The sequence below is a fragment of the Salmo salar genome, chromosome ssa23, assembly GCF_905237065.1.
Source record: "Salmo salar chromosome ssa23, Ssal_v3.1, whole genome shotgun sequence".
Classification (NCBI taxonomy): Eukaryota; Metazoa; Chordata; class Actinopteri; order Salmoniformes; family Salmonidae; genus Salmo; species Salmo salar.
Genome location: NC_059464.1, coordinates 51,092,919 through 51,113,387, shown reverse-complemented (window position 1 = coordinate 51,113,387; position 20,469 = coordinate 51,092,919). Strand labels below are relative to the sequence as shown.

At 45.3% G+C, this 20,469-nt stretch overlaps 2 protein-coding genes across 5 annotated transcripts in view; one reads left to right on the top strand and one right to left on the bottom strand.

The window, feature by feature from the left end:
* Positions 1-842: 842 nt before the first annotated feature.
* Positions 843-11,188, bottom strand: neil1 (nei-like DNA glycosylase 1). Of its 4 annotated transcripts, none has more exons than XM_014170437.2 (10): positions 11,074-11,188; positions 9,876-10,106; positions 9,481-9,729; positions 5,141-5,260; positions 4,709-4,859; positions 3,857-3,950; positions 1,683-1,804; positions 1,577-1,604; positions 1,399-1,469; positions 843-1,314 (listed from the first exon to the last, which is right to left on the bottom strand). In XM_014170437.2, the coding sequence occupies exons 2-10, from the start codon at positions 10,094-10,096 to the stop codon at positions 1,213-1,215; spliced, it is 1,158 nt and encodes a 385-aa protein (XP_014025912.1). In that variant the 5' UTR covers positions 10,097-10,106; positions 11,074-11,188; the 3' UTR covers positions 843-1,212. The 4 variants fall into 4 exon arrangements, with proteins under 4 accessions (XP_014025912.1, XP_014025911.1, XP_014025914.1 ...); XM_014170436.2 differs by having other exon boundaries at positions 9,876-10,098; positions 11,074-11,175; XM_014170439.2 differs by lacking the exon at positions 9,481-9,729.
* A 2,025-nt stretch (positions 11,189-13,213) lies between these two features.
* Positions 13,214-20,469, top strand: part of sema7a (semaphorin 7A (JohnMiltonHagen blood group)) — a 121,158-nt gene continuing 113,902 nt past the window's right edge. The window contains exon 1 of the mRNA XM_045706116.1: positions 13,214-14,057. Coding sequence (XP_045562072.1) covers positions 13,973-14,057 — 85 coding nt within the window. The 5' untranslated portion in view covers positions 13,214-13,972. The remainder of the gene's footprint in view (positions 14,058-20,469) is intronic.

Here is a 20,469-nt window from a genome sequence, read left to right as displayed (position 1 = left end):
TGGGGGGGGGAGTAAAGCATGATTGGTTCTTTGCATTTATCTCTTACCAGATCTAATGTGTTATATTCTCCTACATTAACTTCACATTTCCACAAACTTCAAAGTGTTTCCTTTCAAATGGTATCAAGAATATGCATATCCTTGCTTCAGGTCATGAGCTACAGGCAGTCAGATTTGGGTATGCCATTTTAGGAGAAAATGTGTGATCCTTGAGGGTTTTAATATTTATTTCCTAGGTCATATAAATGCCCCCAATGCAAATCACTGTATATGGAATACATGTCCAAAGAAAACAGAATTTGTGGAAAAAACAGCGTTTGTTCAAAATTTAAATCACTTTTTTTATTTATTTTTTAAACGCCCTACCAACATGTTCTGCACTTTAGTGTCAACCTGAAGCACAGCATTGTGGGGGAAGTTGAGGTCAGGTCCAAAATTGGCCGTACACCAAAGAGGAAAAGAGGTTGGGCTTTTCTAGAAACGTTTCAGCACGCGCTTTTATCCAAAGCGACTTAGTCATGCATGAATAGAATGTTTACGCATGGGTGGTCCCGGGAATCGAACCCAATATCCTGGCAATGCTGTACCAAAACGCATGAACGGCTATAAATCCTTTATGAAGGTGTGTCAGTTATGTCACATTTAAAAAGCATGACAGTTACAGCTGATTTGTAACACGTTTAATGTAGTGTTTAAGCTGCATGTAATTTTAAGAGGTGACCCCATGCATTTTTTTTTTCGGGGGATGTTGTTGAAATAAGTAAATAAATGAAGGATTTATATTCCTTTAAAAACAGCTCTCAATATTCCTTTGCATCAAACAGCACTCAAAGCAAGCAGACTAAAATTATATCAAACGTTTATTACATGGTACAAAAAAAGGGGATTTCTCTTGCATAGGACAGTTTGTTTTTTAAAAAATTTTCCCGTTCAGTAATAGCTCTATGCCTACAGCTACTTGCTTGTTCTACTTGGCAGCTTCTGAATTGAAAATACACATTTCTGTCTCCTGCCATGAAAATTGACAATATTCTTCTACTGTCTGTCTGGCTCGGTTCCTGGTCCCACTCCACGTTTGTGGGGCTGGAACACGGAGGGATTCCAAATCATTACAAAAAATCACACGATGCAGGCAATGTTGAAAGACAAATTATCAAAAAGCTTTACAGCTTATCAACTCCAGCACTGGTCTGTGCTGAGGCGTGTTTACTTTCACTTCCTCCTTCCTGTTCGTCTCCGAGGGACTTCCTTTTTCTGCACCGTTTCCTTTCTGTATTTTGGCTTCATCGTGCTCTCCGAGCGGGCCTTCTTTACCTGATGAGGGATGAGATGGGAGGCGTGCTCATGTGTTTTTTTTACCGTACAGTTAAAGTAGCTGGAGAAACAATCACAACTCACCTTTTTTCCCCCTGTATAATCATGGTCATCCTCTTTCTTCACGGTCATCTTTGCTTTGGGAGATTTGGCATCTAGAGGATGAGAAGAGGCCATCAAGCCAATGAATTTGACTGGTATTACTAATTCATTCTATACCGTGAGACTGTTGGGCTTGTTTTAGGCTCTGCTACTGCCTCACCTTTAGGAGCCATGGGACCTGGGTCTCCCTGAAACCAGACAAAACAATCATTACATGAGCTGTCTAAAAGGCAGACGCGTGTGTGTGTGTGTGTGTGTGCGCTCACCTTGAACCACATAGTCCTGCCGTTGTGATCTCTTATGGACTTCATCCCGTCCACAAAGTAACACTGGAGCCACGATTTAAAGCCAGTGTAGTCCATTTTCTCTGGGTCGTAACCTTTACCACCTGATCACAATACATGAATAAAATATAGCCTTATTCTCTCTGGGTCGTAAACCATGAATAAAATATAGCCTTACTCTCTCTGGGTCGTAAACCATGAATAAAATATAGCCTTACTCTCTCTGGGTCGTAAACCATGAATAAAATATAGCCTTACTCTCTCTGGGTCGTAACCCATGAATAAAATATAGACCTTATTCTCTCTGGGTCGTAAACCATGAATAAAATATAGACCTTATTCTCTCTGGGTCGTAACCCATGAATAAAATATAGACCTTATTCTCTCTGGGTCGTAACCCATGAATAAAATATAGACCTTATTCTCTCTGGGTCGTAACCCATGAATAAAATATAGACCTTATTCTCTCTGGGTCGTAACCCATGAATAAAATATAGACCTTATTCTCTCTGGGTCGTAAACCCATGAATAAAATATAGCCTTATTCTCTCTGGGTTGTAACCGTTACCACCTGAAAACAGTCATACAGGGAAGGGATCCTAGAAATAGAAGAATATCCTGAATGGAACTTCTAAAAGACAGGAAATGAGTAAGGCTTTGAAACATTGTCTTCTATAGAAAAGAGTTTGTGGTTATACGCACATCCTTAAAAACAAATAGGTGCTGGGCTAATGAAGAATACTAGTATAGAACAATAAGGCCCCCTGATGTCTGGTGAGGACCTGCCTTACAACAGGCCTACAAGCCCTCAGTCCAGCCTCTCTCAGCTTATTGCGGACAGTCTGAGCACTGATGGAGGGATTGTGCTTTCCTGGTGTAACTCGGGCAGTTGTTGTTGCCATCCTGTACCTGTCCCGCAGGTGTGATGTTCGGATGTACCGATCCTGTGCAGGTGTTACACGTGGTCTGCCACTGCGAGGACGATCAGCTGTCTGTCCTGTCTCCCTGTAGCGCTGTCTTAGGTGTCTCACAGTACGGACATTGCAATTTATTACCCTGGCCACATCTGCAGTCCTCATGCCTCCTTGCAGCGTGCCTAAGGCACGTTCACGCAGATGAGCAGGGACCATGGGCATCTTTATTTTGGTGTTTTTCAGAGTCAGTAGAAAGGCCTCTTTAGTGTCCTAACTGTGAAAACAGTGTTTAAACCCTTTACAATGAAGATCTGTGAAGTTATTTGGATTTTTACAAATTATCTTTGAAAGACAGGGTCCTGAAAAAGGGACGTTTCTTTTTTTGCTGAGTTTATATTAATATATATATATATGCCCATCTCATTGGTATCAAATTATTACAGATAAACATTGTTTTCGCCATCCACCATGCGTCATGTGAGGTGAAATGTGTATATTTTGGGATGTGAACACTCGGTGTGTTTGACCTGACGAAGACCCGTTTCTGATTAAAACGTTGTCAATAAAGCGGTGAATTGGGGAGGCTTCTTGTTCTTTAACTGTATATCACGAACCAACCAACATTAAACAGCGAGGAAGCGTAAGCTTTACAACACCTAATAAAAGTCATCATACAGAGGGAATGTGCCAGTATTTCCTCTAGGAATCTTATTAGCCGTGGCGGTAAGCACTGGTGACTTCTTAAAAGGACATTAAAAACAGCAAACTGTCTGTGAAATAACATGACATTAAGCTATAAAACCGCAACAATAAAGATCCCGTGGGCTGAATCCAGTTCATAATCCCTGCTGTGGGAAGGAAGCATGGAGCTGAAACAATAGATGTCAGAACAGGAAATACAAAGGAAATTACAGTAAACTTGAGGTCACTATGACTTCTACATTAGCAATCTCTTTTCTTTTGTCCAAGAGCTGTTGATTCATAACGTTACTGGGTTGGTGGTCACGTAAAAAATGTCTAGTGGGCGTGTGTCTGTCAGGAAATTGAGACTTGTAAATAGGTGGGTTTATAACAAGCCAGTTTAGGTAATTTTTTATGAGAGATTATTCCAGTTCAGTTATAACACAGCCGGCAGTGATATTGCACTCAACTTCACAACAGCGAAATTATAATGGAGAAAACAGCGGAGCGATACTGCACACAACTCGATAGTTAAATGGAAAACTGTGTATATTACTGTACCTAACTTGATGACCTCAAGAGGTACTGTGTGACAGAGACTGAGCAGGTCAGGAGTCTCACTCTCATCCTCCTTCACAGCAGCTCTGTCTGAGATCTGATCAACACAGGAAACAGTAGTTAGTTGAATATAAATAACAGAAAGACTACCGCGTAACAGCATGCTATCAGCTATACCGCTATCAGCTATACCGCTATCAGCTATACCGCGGAACAGCGCGCCATCAGCTATACCGCGGAGCAGCGCGCCATCAGCTATACCGCGGAGCAGCGCGCCATCAGCTATACCGCGGAGCAGCGCGCCATCAGCTATACCGCGGAACAGCATGCTATCAGCTATACCGCGGAACAGCATGCCATCAGCTATACCGCCATCAGCTATACCAGCTATACGTAGCATGCTATCAGCTATACGTGGCATGCTATCAGCTATACGTAGCATGCTACCAGCTATGCTATCAGCTATACGTAGCATGCTACCTGCTATTCGTAGCATGCTATCAGCTATACGTAGCATGCTATCAGCTATACGTAGCATGCTATCAGCTATACGTGGCATGCTATCAGATATACGTAGCATGCTACCAGCTATGCTATCAGCTATACGTAGCATGCTATCAGCTATACGTAGCATGCTATCAGCTATACGTAGCATGCTATACGTAGCATGCTATCAGCTATACGTAGCATGCTATACGTAGCATGCTATCAGCTAGACTGTGTAGTAAAGGGTTCTTTGCCTTGGGATCTTCTCCTTCAATGAAAAGCGAGGGAAGTATAGAAGACACAACGGAATTAGGAAAGAGCCAGGGAGTGAAGCATGCAATGGTCAGTGAGCCTGGCCTGCCCTCTCACTTCTCTGTCTGTGACCTCCTCTTTGACCTTGTCTGTGACCTCAGTGTCTGTGACCTCCACTTTAACAACCGACTTCCGGTCCTCGTCAGACAGATGTGTTTGAAGTCCTTCCAGAACCGTCCGAGCCTTCACAAAGGGAGGGATGTTTAATCTAATAGAACAAAAGAAAGAGTAATCTTAATTAACGCTCATATCAAAAGAAGGTCTGTTTCTCACAAGATAAGGACGAAGAATTCTAGTGAATTTTACAATTCATCAGAGAAGGAAAGAAATGTCCTAGCTGGAAAATGTGCTTGTATACAACAATGGTGTTGGTAGATTTGTTTTTGACTCACAATAGCTGACAACACATGGTTCTAATAGTAAAACGATATCATAGTCTAAATCCCGTGTTAACATAGACGTTGGGGTAGTGTGATTGATGTGGGTCACCTAAAGAGGATCTCTGCTCTCAGGTAGTTGCCAACGCCGTTAAAGTACTTCTGGTTCAACAGGGCCTCACAGATTGGCCGGTCGAACGCTCTGTCGGACATGTGGGACAAGACATTCTCCCTGGAACAGAAACGATGTACAGCAATGTAGAACAGTGGGTCATATAGTCACATCCTCTACGAAATGTACCATCTGAACCCTGAGACCTTGGGTCGCCATCTGAACCCTGAGACCTTGGGTCGCCATCTGAACCCTGAGACCTTGGGTCGCCATCTGAACCCTGAGACCTTGGGTCGCCATCTGAACCCTGAGACCTTGGGTCGCCATCTGAACCCTGAGACCTTGGGTCGCCATCTGAACCCCTGAAACCTTGGGTCGCCATCTGAACCCTGAAACCTTGGGTCGCCATCTGAACCCTGAGACCTTGGGTCGCCATCTGAACCCCTGAGACCTTGGGTCGCCATCTGAACCCTGAGACCTTGGGTCGCCATCTGAACCCTGAGACCTTGGGTCGCCATCTGAACCCTGAGACCTTGGGTCGCCATCTGAACCCCTGAGACCTTGGGTCGCCATCTGAACCCCTGAGACCTTGGGTCGCCATCTGAACCCTGAGACCTTGGGTCGCCATCTGAACCCTGAAACCTTGGGTCGCCATCTGAACCCTGAAACCTTGGGTCGCCATCTGAACCCTGAAACCTTGGGTCGCCATCTGAACCCTGAAACCTTGGGTCGCCATCTGAACCCTGAAACCTTGGGTCGCCATCTGAACCCTGAGACCTTGGGTCGCCATCTGAACCCTGAGACCTTGGGTCGCCATCTGAACCCTGAAACCTTGGGTCGCCATCTGAACCCTGAGACCTTGGGTCGCCATCTGAACCCTGAAACCTTGGATCGCCATCTGAACCCTGAAACCTTGGGTCGCCATCTGAACCCTGAAACCTTGGGTCGCCATCTGATCCCTGAAACCTTGGATCGCCATCTGAACCCTGAAACCTTGGGTCGCCATCTGAACCCTGAAACCTTGGGTCGCCATCTGAACCCTGAAACCTTGGATCGCCATCTGAACCCTGAAACCTTGGGTCGCCATCTGAACCCTGAAACCTTGGGTCGCCATCTGAACCCTGAAACCTTGGGTCGCCATCTGAACCCTGAAACCTTGGGTCGCCATCTGAACCCTGAAACCTTGGGTCGCCATCTGAACCCTGAAACCTTGGGTCGCCATCTGAACCCTGAAACCTTGGGTCGCCATCTGAACCCTGAAACCTTGGGTCGCCATCTGAACCCTGAAACCTTGGGTCGCCATCTGAACCCTGAAACCGTGGGTCGCCATCTGAACCCTGAAACCTTGGGTCGCCATCTGAACCCTGAAACCTTGGGTCGCCATCTGAACCCTGAAACCTTGGGTCGCCATCTGAACCCTGAAACCGTGGGTCGCCATCTGAACCCTGAAACCGTGGGTCGCCATCTGAACCCTGAAACCTTGGGTCGCCATCTGAACCCTGAAACCTTGGGTCGCCATCTGAACCCTGAAACCTTGGGTCGCCATCTGAACCCTGAAACCTTGGGTCGCCATCTGAACCCTGAAACCTTGGGTCGCCATCTGAACCCTGAAACCTTGGGTCGCCATCTGAACCCTGAAACCTTGGGTCGCCATCTGAACCCTGAAACCTTGGGTCGCCATCTGAACCCTGAAACCTTGGGTCGCCATCTGAACCCTGAAACCTTGGGTCGCCATCTGAACCCTGAAACCTTGGGTCGCCATCTGAACCCTGAAACCTTGGGTCGCCATCTGAACCCTGAAACCTTGGGTCGCCATCTGAACCCTGAAACCTTGGGTCGCCATCTGAACCCTGAAACCTTGGGTCGCCATCTGAACCCTGAAACCTTGGGTCGCCATCTGAACCCTGAAACCTTGGGTCGCCATCTGAACCCTGAAACCTTGGGTCGCCATCTGAACCCTGAAACCTTGGGTCGCCATCTGAACCCTGAGACCTTGGGTCGCCATCTGAACCCTGAAACCTTGGATCGCCATCTGAACCCTGAGACCTTGGGTCGCCATCTGAACCCTGAGACCTTGGGTCGCCATCTGAACCCTGAGACCTTGGGTCGCCATCTGAACCCTGAGACCTTGGGTCGCCATCTGAACCCTGAGACCTTGGGTCGCCATCTGAACCCTGAGACCTTGGGTCGCCATCTGAACCCTGAGACCTTGGGTCGCCATCTGAACCCTGAGACCTTGGGTCGCCATCTGAACCCTGAGACCTTGGGTCGCCATCTGAACCCTGAGACCTTGGGTCGCCATCTGAACCCTGAAACCTTGGGTCGCCATCTGAACCCTGAAACCTTGGGTCGCCATCTGAACCCTGAAACCTTGGGTCGCCATCTGAACCCTGAGACCTTGGGTCGCCATCTGAACCCTGAGACCTTGGGTCGCCATCTGAACCCTGAGACCTTGGGTCGCCATCTGAACCCTGAAACCTTGGGTCGCCATCTGAACCCTGAAACCTTGGGTCGCCATCTGAACCCTGAAACCTTGGGTCGCCATCTGAACCCTGAAACCTTGGGTCGCCATCTGAACCCTGAAACCTTGGGTCGCCATCTGAACCCCTGAAACCTTGGGTCGCCATCTGAACCCTGAAACCTTGGGTCGCCATCTGAACCCTGAAACCTTGGGTCGCCATCTGATCCCTGAAACCTTGGGTCGCCATCTGAACCCTGAAACCTTGGGTCGCCATCTGAACCCTGAAACCTTGGGTCGCCATCTGAACCCTGAAACCTTGGGTCGCCATCTGAACCCTGAAACCTTGGATCGCCATCTGAACCCTGAAACCTTGGGTCGCCATCTGAACCCTGAGACCTTGGGTCGCCATCTGAACCCTGAAACCTTGGGTCGCCATCTGAACCCTGAAACCTTGGGTCGCCATCTGAACCCTGAAACCTTGGGTCGCCATCTGAACCCTGAAACCTTGGGTCGCCATCTGAACCCTGAAACCTTGGGTCGCCATCTGAACCCTGAAACCTTGGGTCGCCATCTGAACCCTGAAACCTTGGGTCGCCATCTGAACCCTGAAACCTTGGGTCGCCATCTGAACCCTGAAACCTTGGGTCGCCATCTGAACCCTGAAACCTTGGGTCGCCATCTGAACCCCTGAAACCTTGGGTCGCCATCTGAACCCTGAAACCTTGGGTCGCCATCTGAACCCTGAAACCTTGGGTCGCCATCTGAACCCTGAAACCTTGGGTCGCCATCTGAACCCTGAAACCGTGGGTCGCCATCTGAACCCTGAAACCTTGGGTCGCCATCTGAACCCTGAAACCGTGGGTCGCCATCTGAACCCTGAAACCTTGGGTCGCCATCTGAACCCTGAAACCTTGGGTCGCCATCTGAACCCTGAAACCGTGGGTCGCCATCTGAACCCTGAAACCTTGGGTCGCCATCTGAACCCTGAAACCTTGGGTCGCCATCTGAACCCTGAAACCTTGGGTCGCCATCTGAACCCTGAAACCTTGGGTCGCCATCTGAACCCTGAAACCTTGGGTCGCCATCTGAACCCCTGAAACCTTGGGTCGCCATCTGAACCCTGAAACCTTGGGTCGCCATCTGAACCCTGAAACCTTGGGTCGCCATCTGAACCCTGAAACCTTGGGTCGCCATCTGAACCCTGAAACCGTGGGTCGCCATCTGAACCCTGAAACCTTGGGTCGCCATCTGAACCCTGAAACCTTGGATTACCATCTGAACTGATGGTGGGAGGATTAAACAAGAACAGGTGATTTAGAGAAGACGGTTTAATGTTGATGTTTCGCACTATACCCCTGTTGTTCTAATAGTATCTAATCCCAAGGGATCTGTAGCCCTGTTGTTATTCTAATAGTATCTAATCCCAAGGGATCTGTAGCCCTGTTGTTATTCTAATAGTATCTAATCCCAAGGGATCTGTAGCCCTGTTGTTATTCTAATAGTATCTAATCCCAAGGGATCTGTAGCCCTGTTGTTATTCTAATAGTATCTAATCCCAAGGGATCTGTAGCCCTGTTGTTATTCTAATAGTATCTAATCCCAAGGGATCTGTAGCCCTGTTGTTATTCTAATAGTATCTAATCCCAAGGGATCTGTAGCCCTGTTGTTATTCTAATAGTATCTAATCCCAAGGGATCTGTAGCCCTGTTGTTATTCTAATAGTATCTAATCCCAAGGGATCTGTAGCCCTGTTGTTATTCTAATAGTAGCTAATCCCAAGGGATCTGTAGCCCTGTTGTTCTAATAGTATCTAATCCCAAGGGATCTGTAGCCCTGTTGTTATTCTAATAGTATCTAATCCCAAGGGATCTGTAGCCACCTGAAGCTCAGGTACTCAAACATGATACAGGGCCCTCGGTTGGGTTGCCAGGTCCCGTCGGGTTGCCAGCTGCCAAAACGGCGTGTGTCCACAAAGCTCAGTACCCTACGGGGCTTCTCATTGGTGTAGAACCGCAGGTGGGAATGTTTAGGAAGCTCCGCCTCCGTGGTGAAACGGAAGAATCCAGACATCCCGAAACGGAAGACGATGTCCATGGTCCCGACCTGGATGGTCTGACCTGCCTTCACCCTGACAATATAATACAATTGTACTTAAATTGTCCATCTTTCAAAGTAACTTTGTATTTTTGGTTCACCACCACAAAAAAAAACCCAGTAACCTTGAACCAGTAACCTTGTGGCGATTATTCCGCCTCTAACTTCTAGGTTACCTACCGCCTGCATCTCCCCAGGGTAGAGTCACTCTTCTGGGGGGTTAGAGTGAGGCGGACCTCCTTGCCTCTGGAGGTGGCGACGATGGTGTAAGCCGGGCAGGAGAAGGAGACCTCGGGGTTCTTACTGACCTCTGATTTTTCTACTGGGCCGGTGAAGACCACCCCTTCACACATCCTGTTGACAAACAGACTGGCCAAGTGTAACTCTGGACCCTCAGGCATGGCTGTGGTTCTGAAGAAGGGATAGAGAGAGAGGGACAAATGGAGAGGGACAGGGGATAGAGGGGGACAGAGAGAGAGGGACAAATGGAGAGGGACAGGGGATAGAGGGGGACAGAGAGAGAGGGACAAATGGAGAGGGACAGGGGATAGAGGGGGACAGAGAGAGAGGGACAAATGGAGAGGGACAGGGGATAGAGGGGGACAGGGGTAGGAGAGGGAAAGGAGACACAGCGGGACAGAGAGAGAGAGAGAGACAGGGGCAGAGACAGAAACGGGACAGATTGAGAGGGAAAGGGGGACAGAGAGAGAGGGACAGAGAGAGAGGGACAAATGGAGAGGGACAGGGGATAGAGGGAGACAGAGGTAGGAGAGGGAAAAGAGACACAGAGAGACAGGGGCAGAGACAGAAACGGGACAAATCGAGAGGGAAAGGGGGGGGGTAGAGAGGGGGACATAGGGCCAGATAGAGAAGGACAGATAGAGAAACAGAGAAGAACAAGGGGGGGGTGGGGGGGCAGATAGAGAAGGACAAGGGGACCAGATAGAGAACAGGAATCCGTTTCTACACGCACTATGGGCGGATCAACTATGTAATCAAAGTCGATGTATCTGTGATGTAACGTTAGTTAGTTAACTAGGTAGCTAACTTTCACAGTTTTTACAATTAACAGTGTTGACATGTCTTGCAATTTGTAACAGGCGAGAACTAATTTACGGGTAACTTGCATGCAAAGCTATATACAAAAGTTACTGCTAACATGCATGAATGGACATGAGCTAACAGGCACATGGATGTTACCAAACAACAAGTTATATAACGTCGTAGTGCGGTCACTAAATTACATAGCGAGGTACGATATTTGAAGCACACCACTAACTTACACACGTTGGTGTTGGACATGCTATACAATTATAAAATGATGTTTCCCAGTTTATTATCAATGAACAATGTTTCTAAGGAATATTTATTGTTTTACCTGTGTGCTGCTCCCAGAAACAGCGAGGGGAATTGACATCAACACACCAACAGAGTGAACATGCTTGGTCGACCTGCAGCAGAATTACATAGCGAGCCCAATGGCACATGGGACTTGTAGTTCTACATCACAACCTTAATCAAATTAGGGTCAATTGTATAAAAATAAAAAAAACATTAGTTCGTTTCAAAAATTGTAATTATTTTTTTTCAAGGAAAAACATACAACAGATGAAGACATGAGAAATACATTATCATATTATTAACAATCATACACACGTAAAACCAGCCAAGACGTAGTGGTACTGAACCAGCAGACCTGGACCCTGTCTCACTGAACGAGGAGACGTAGTGGTACTGAACCAGCAGACCTGGACCCTGTCTCACTGAACGAGGAGCCAAGACCCTGTCTCACTGAACGAGGAGCCAAGACCCTGTCTCACTGAACGAGGAGCCAAGACATAGTGGTACTGAACCAGCAACTATACACCAGACCCTGTCTCACTGAACGAGGAGCCAAGATATAGTGGTACTGAACCAGCAGACCTAGACCCTGTCTCACTGAACGAGGAGCCAAGACCCTGTCTCACTGAACGAGGAGCCAAGACATAGTGGTACTGAACCAGCAGACCTAGACCCTGTCTCACTGAACCAGCAGACCCTGTCACACTGAACCAGCCAAGACCTCCAACAATTGTTTACGTACGGCCTGAATTTCCCCACGACATGGACATTTTGTCTGAGATGGCAAAATCGTGGCATATTGGTGCATTCAACACAACTGGGAACTCAGAAAAATACGTGGTCAAATCATGATCTCTGAAACTGGAAACACTTATCTCCCTCACTAGCTTTAAGCACCAGCTGTCAGAGCAGCTCACAGATCACTGCACCTGATCATAGCCCATCTATAATTTAGCACAAACAACTACCCTCTTCCCCTACTGTATTTATTTATTTTGCTCCTTTGCACCCCATTATTTCTATTTCTACTTTGCACTTTCTTCCACTACAAATCTACCATTCCAGTGTTTTACTTGCTATATTGTATTTACTTTGCCACCATGGCCTATTTATTGCCTTTACCTCCCTTATCTCACCTCATTTGCTCACATTGTATATAGACTTATTTTTCTACTGTATTATTGACTGTATGTTTGTTTTACTCCATGTGTAACTCTGTGTTTTTGTATGTTGTCGAACTGCTTTGCTTTATCTTGGCCAGGTCGCAGTTGTAAATGAAAACTTGTTCTCAACTAGCCTACCTGGTTAAATAAAGGTGAAATAAATAAATAAAATGACATCAGTGATCTTCAGGTCGGAAATTCTGAGCTCTAGAAAGATGCCAGAGTTCCCGAGTTGGAATTCTGAGTTGTTTGACAGTTCAAAATGATTTCCCCAGTCTGAGCTAGTTTTTTTCTGAGTTCCCAGTTGTCTTGAACGCATCGAAGTCCGAGATTTCCGAGTTCCCAGTTGTTTTGAACACGGCATAAGATCTTTAAAATCATACAGTCTATGCATCGTCTCCTCTTGCCCAGATTCTGGTTCAATGTGTAGCTAGTTAGCTAAACCTTACTCTTTTTAGCCAAAGCGCTGTTTTCGGCAAGAACACTTTAATTCAAAGATGGTGGATAAATAAGATGGTTTACTCAGGCCGTTTACCAATGAACAAAAATGGTCAAGGTTCCTGTCTGTATGGGTGGGCATTTCCTCTCTCATGTGAGCAAGCTTTCTGGCTTCCAGCTGGCTCTGGTCTACTTATACACTCAGTTATTGGGGCGAAGCTCCCTTCACAAATCAAACCGTAATTAATCTAAGAACTCGTTTTCATTGGGAAAAGCAGATAAAGCGTTTTTTTTTTTTAAATCAAAAGCAATCACATAGGAAAAACACCGAATCCTACTAATTACTACACAATACTAATACTACACTACTTTTGTTTTGAGCCGTCTGACAGAGCAAGGGCCACCTTCATCACACCACACCAGGGAGGCAGTCTGATTCCTAATGTAATCCACTTTAAACTGGTGGAAAACATGCTTTAATTAACAGGCGGCGAGATGACTCGAATCGTCTCTCCTCCCTCCCGCCCGCCCGACCAAATAAAACGAGGGAGTTGGGTGTCTCGCTTTCTCTCTGGTCTTTGTTTAGTTTCCCTGGCAACAAACAGATGGCTAGCTAGCTAGCTAGCTACGTTATCAACGGATTGTTTTTTTTTGTTTTATATAGCCATCTATAGCGTTTCATTTGTTGATTTAAGTCTTATCCAGACGGATCTATCAAACACTCAGCTGTATAGCTAACTAGTAATGGCAAGCAACAACATATGGCTCACCTTATCGAAATAAAACCAAGATAGAAATATACGTTTTTTTATATATTTTAGTAGTAACGTTTAGATTTGTAAAGTGCTGGTAGTTATTTTAAAAGTGTTTTTATTTTTTATTTTAGCAGTAACGTTTAGATTTGTAAAGTGATGGTAGTTATTTTAGAAGTATATATATATATATGTTTTTTAATGTATTTTAGCAGGAACGTTTAGATTTGTAAAGTGATGGTAGTTATTTTAGAAGTATATATATATATATATATATTTTTTTAAAATTTATTTTAGCAGTAACGTTTAGATTTATAAAGTGATCGTAGTCGGGACAAAAACGTTGAACCCGGAGTGAAGAGAGGCGGATTACAAGCACCACACACGGAGTTGCGTACACCGTCAGCGCTGAATCGGTTATATCCCCCCCAGTGTAAGCGACAAACGCAGAGGAGACCGGACCGGACAGGACAGCAACGGATTTTCAAATATCCACGTTCATCAAACGCATTGAGACTACACCGTCGTCATGGCGACACCGATGAATTGTTCAGAGTAATTTGACCAGCGACTCAAAGCGAACATGAAATTGCTTGTTTTTCTTGCTTTGATCCATTTTCCATTTAGTCGAGGTGTGAGGGATATACCGAGACTCGTCTTGAGACAAGGTAAAAATACATGTATTACTTTGACCTGCTGTACACTGCACCTGCTCTTTAACTGTAAGTATTTTTGCGACGAAGGTTACCAAGTCTGATTCAAAGTGTCAGTAATATAATAATAATAATAATATTGTATTACCGTTGTAAAGCGATTTTCATTATACAATAAATATCTCTAAGTGCACAAAAATCGAAACATTTCTAATTAATATATATATATATATCGAAACATATCATAAAAGCAACAATCAAAGTCTAGGAGGAAGGGTAGAAAGATCAAGATGAGTCCTAAGCCAATGTGTCTAACCCTTTTTAAACATCATGTGTTTGAGCTACTCAACTTAATTGGGGCTGAGCTAGAGCTTTTATTTGTGAGACAAGAGCAAATCCCTAACTGACCCAGATCTTTAAAAAAAAAAAACATCTTTAGATTCAAACTATTACAAGTTATCTATGGAAAGCTGAGACTCACAAACACTTAATATGTTCTGATCTATGACGCGCAGAAAGTCCACACGAGTCTTTAGAAGGTAAGCGGTCCATCTACATAGGAGATCACAGGAGATAGTGTCTATAATACTGTAAGGGGTCCATCTACATAGAAGACCATAGGAGATCACAGGAGATAGTGTCTATAATACTGTAAGGGGTCCATCTACATAGAAGACCATAGGAGATCACAGGAGATAGTGTCTATAATACTGTAAGGGGTCCATCTACATAGAAGACCATAGGAGATCACAGGAGATAGTGTCTATAATACTGTAAGGGGTCCATCTATATAGAAGACGATCACAGGAGATAGTGTCTATAATACTGTAAGGGGTCCATCTACATAGAAGACCACAGGAGATCCCAGGAGATAGTGTCTATAATACTGTAAGGGGTCCATCTACATAGAAGATCACAGGAGATAGTGTCTATAATACTGTAAGGGGTCCATCTACATAGAAGACCATAGGAGATCACAGGAGATAGTGTCTATAATACTGTAAGGGGTCCATCTACATAGAAGACCACAGGAGATAGTGTCTATAATACTGTAAGGGGTCCATCTACATAGAAGACCATAGGAGATCACAGGAGATAGTGTCTATAATACTGTAAGGGGTCCTTCTACATAGAAGACCATAGGAGATCCCAGGGAGTGTCTATAATACTGTAAGGGGTCCATCTACATAGAAGACATTAGGAGATCACAGGAGATAGTGTCTATAATACTGTAAGGGGTCCTTCTACATAGAAGACCATAGGAGATCACAGGAGATAGTGTCTATAATACTGTAAGGGGTCCATCTACATAGAAGACCATAGGAGATCCCAGGAGATAGTGTCTATAATACTGTAAGGGGTCCATCTACATAGAAGACCACAGGAGATAGTGTCTATAATACTGTAAGGGGTCCATCTACATAGAAGACCATAGGAGATCACAGGAGATAGTGTCTATAATACTGTAAGGGGTTCTTCTACATAGAAGACCATAGGAGATCCCAGGAGATAGTGTCTATAATACTGTAAGGGGTCCATCTATATAGAAGACATTAGGAGATCACAGGAGATAGTGTCTATAATACTGTAAGGGGTCCATCTACATAGAAGACCATAGGAAATCCCTGGACAAAATGTCTATAATACTGTAATAAGCTCGCATAGTTGCTGTCCCAAACTCCACATAGTTTTCACTGACTAGTTGGATATTATTTTCCCACTGGGAAAACATTTACATTACATTTACATTTAAGTCATTTAGCAGACGCTCTTATCCAGAGCGACTTACAAATTGGTGCATTCACCTTATGATATCCAGTGGAACAACCACTTTACAATAGTGCATCTAAATCTTTTAAGGGGGGGTTAGAAGGATTACTTTATCCTATCCTAGGTAAAACAATTTCTGTACTTACAGTATTCATATAAATTAATTTTTATCAGGTTTTTACTCTGGCTGACCTTGTTTTTTAAAATATTGATATTTGTCAATAAAACTCATGAATGCAACTGTTTACGTCAAATCGTTTTGTGGTCTACTTTATAGCCCTGGTTATCCTAAAAGAAACTGGTAAAACACTGCATTGTGAGGCTAAATATAAGGGCTGAACAATGCAGATAAATGAAAGTGAGATAAATGAAAAGCAGATTTTTTTGCTGGGGTCTATGGGACTGATAGGGTTAAGGTCTACTTTAACCCTCTTGAGTTGATGTCCGCACCCCTTCCGGAAAATCTAATTAGCATAATAAAAATCTGTCATGTTAAGCTAGAGAGAGAGATATCTATCCACCATATCCTCCGATGTCGCACTTCCTGACAGAGCTAGAGGTGTGTTTTGTCAGACCGTGAGACATCCGAAAAATCGGTCTTCTCACAAAATTGTCCATAGCGTCCGAACAGCTCACACAATATTATGAGGGAGGGGAGGGAGAGAATTAGTGTCACGTCTGTCGTGGAAGAGAGAATGGGACCGAGGCGCAGCGGGTTGCGTACTCAACATGTTTATTATAACAATGAGAACCACCACGGAAAAAACAATAAACAAAGTAACGACAGGAACAGAGAAGCAGGAACAGAGAAGCAGGAACAGAGAAGCAGGAACAGAGAAGCAGGAACAGAGAAGCAGGAACAGAGAAGCAGGAACAGAGAAGCAGGCTCAACAAAAGCAGTGCTCACAAACAACTACCCACAAGTGACAAACCAAACACACACCTGTTTATAGGACTCCCAATCAGAGGCAACTAGAAACACCTGCCTCCAATTGAGAGTCCAGCACCCAAACCTACACATAGAAAACTATCCTAGAACATACACATAGAAATACAAACATAGACCAGTGACCAAAAAACCCCGTAATACATAAATAAACTACCCTCTGCCACGTCCTGACCAAACTACAATAACAAAATATCCTCTATACTGGTCAGGATGTGACAATTAGAGGGAGAATACTTAAATTCACACAGGACACCGGATAAGACAAGATAAATACTCCAGAAATAGCAGACTGACCCTAGCCCCCCGACACATAAACTACTGCAGCATAAATACTGGAGGCTGAGACAGGAGGGGTCGGGAGACACTGTGGCCCCATCCGATGATACCCCCGGACAGGGCCAAACAGGCAGGATATAACCCCACCCACTTTGCCAAAGTACAGCCCCAACACCACTAGAGGGATATCTTCAACCACCAACTTACCATCCTGAGACAAGGCTGAGTATAGCAGCCCACGAAGATCTCCCCAACCACAAAAGCGAGAGGGGCACCGACCCAGACCGGAAGATCACATCAGTGACTCAACCCACTCAAGTGACGCACCCCTCCTAGGGACGGCATGGAAGAGCACCAGTAAGCCAGTGACTCAGCCCCCGTAATAGGGTCAGAGGCAGAGAATCCCAGTATTGAGAGGGGAACCGGCCAGGCAGAGACAGCAAGGGCGGTTCGTTGCTCCAGTGCCTTTCCGTTCACCTTCACACTCCTGGGCCAGACTATACTTAATCATAGGACCTACTAAAGAGATGAGTCTTCAATAAAGACTTAAAGGTTGAGACTGAGTCTGCGTCTCTCACATTGGTAGGCAGACCATTCCATAAAAATGGAGCTCTATAGGAGAAAGCCCTGCCTCCAGCTGTTTGCTTAGAAATTCTAGGGACAATTAGGAGGCCTGCGTCTTGTGACCGTAGCGTACGTGTAGGTATGTACGGCAGGACCAAACCGAAAAGATAGGTAGGAGCAAGCCCATGTAATGCTTTGTAGGTTAGCAGTAAAACCTTGAAATCAGCCCTTGCCTTAACAGGAAGCCAGTGTAGGGAGGCTAGCACTGGAGTAATATGATCACATTTTTGGGATCTAGTCAGGATTCTAGCAGCCGTGTTTAGCACTAACTGAAGTTTATTTAGTGCTTTATCCGGGTAGCCGGAAAGTAGAGCATTGCAGTAGTCTAACCTAGAAGTTACAAAAGCATGGATCGATTTTTCAGCATCATTTTTTGGACAGAAAGTTTCAGATTTTTACACTGTTCCGCAGATGGTAAAAAGCTGTCCTTGAAACAGTCTTGATATGTTCGTCAAAAGAGAGATCAGGGTCCAGAGTAACGCCGAGGTCCTTCACAGTTTTATTTGAGACGACTGTACAACCATCCAGATTAATTGTCAGATCCAACAGAAGATCTCTTTGTTTCTTGGGACCTAGAACAAGCATCTCTGTTTAGTCCGAGTTTAAAAGTAGAAAGTTTGCAGCCATCCACTTCTTTATGTCTGAAACACAGGCTTCCAGCGAGGGCATTTTTGGAGCTTCACCATGTTTCATCGAAATGTACAGCTGTGTGTCGTCCGCATAGCAGTGAAAGTTAACATTATGTTTTCGAATGACATCCCCAAGAGGTAAAATATATACTGAAAACAAAAACAAAAAACGGAACCTTGAGGAACACCAAAACTTACAGCTGATTTGTCAGAGGACAAACCATTCACAGAGACAAACTGATATCTTTCCGACAGATAAGATCTAAACCAGGCCAGAACTTGTCCATGTAGACCAATTTGGGTTTCTAATCTCTCCAAAGGAATGTGGTGATCGATGGTATCAAATGCAGCACTACTGTAAAGGTGCCATTCAGAGATTGAATGGGCAAGACAAAAGATTTAAGTACCTTTGAACAGGGTATGGTAGTAGTTGCTAGGCGAACCGGGTTTGAGTGTGTCAAGAACTGCAATGCTGCTGGGTTTTTCACACTCAACAGTCTCCCATGTGTAACAGTGTAGGTTCCGTCCCTCTCTTCGCCCCAACCCGGGCTCGAACCAGGGACCCTTGCACACATCAACAACTGACACCCCACGAAGCATCGTTACCCCATCGCGCCACAAAATGTCGCGGTCCTTGCAACGCAAGGGGAAACCCTACTTCAAGTCTCAGAGCGAGTGACATCACCGATTGAAGTAGCACCACCGCTAACTAACTAGCCATTTCACATCGGTTACACATGGGCCCGCATCCCTGTGGAAAGCTTTCAACACCTTGTATAGTTCATGACCTGACAAACTGAGGCTGTTCTGAGGACTAAAGGTGTTCCTATTGTTTGGTGCACTCAGTGTAAATATGTAGCCTGTATTTTAAGGAGTTAGGGATGTTTTTCGAACCATATCACATAACAGTCAGTGAACTCTGAAGAGTCTAGTCTGTGTGCTGGTGATACTCAATGAAGAGAGACAGCATTATAACTACCACCCAGAGAGACAGCATTAGAACTACCACCCAGAGAGACAGCATTAGAACTACCACCCTCAGAGAGACAGCATTAGAACTACCACCCAGAGAGACAGCATTAGACCTACCACCCAGAGAGACAGCATTAGAACTACCACCCAGAGAGACAGCATTAGACCTACCACCCTCAGAGAGACAGCATTAGAACTACCACCCAGAGAGACAGCATTAGAACTACCACCCCAGAGAGACAGCATTAGAACTACCACCCAGAGAGACAGCATTAGAACTACCACCCAGAGAGACAGCATTAGAACTACCACCCTCAGAGAGACAGCATTAGAACTACCACCCTCAGAGAGACAGCATTAGAACTACCACCCAGAGAGACAGCATTAGAACTACCACCCAGAGAGACAGCATTAGAACTACCACCCAGAGAGACAGCATTAGACCTACCACCCAGAGAGACAGCATTAGAACTACCACCCAGAGAGACAGCATTAGAACTACCACCCAGAGAGACAGCATTAGAACTACCACCCAGAGAGACAGCATTAGAACTACCACCCACAGAGAGACAGCATTAGAACTACCACCCAGAGAGACAGCATTAGAACTACCACCCAGAGAGACAGCATTAGAACTACCACCCCATAGAGACAGCATTAGAACTACCACCCAGAGAGACAGCATTAGAACTACCACCCAGAGAGACAGCATTAGACCTACCACCCAGAGAGACAGCATTAGAACTACCACCCAGAGAGACAGCATTAGAACTACCACCCTCAGAGAGACAGCATTAGAACTACCACCCAGAGAGACAGCATTAGAACTACCACCCAGAGAGACAGCATTAGACCTACCACCCAGAGAGACAGCATTAGAACTACCACCCAGAGAGACAGCATTAGAACTACCACCCATAGAGACAGCATTAGAACTACCACCCAGAGAGACAGCATTAGAACTACCACCCAGAGAGACAGCATTAGAACTACCACCCAGAGAGACAGCATTAGAACTACCACCCAGAGAGACAGCATTAGAACTACCACCCAGAGAGACAGCATTAGAACTACCACCCAGAGAGACAGCATTAGAACTACCACCCAGAGAGACAGCATTAGAACTACCACCCTCAGAGAGACAGCATTAGAACTACCACCCAGAGAGACAGCATTAGAACTACCACCCAGAGAGACAGCATTAGAC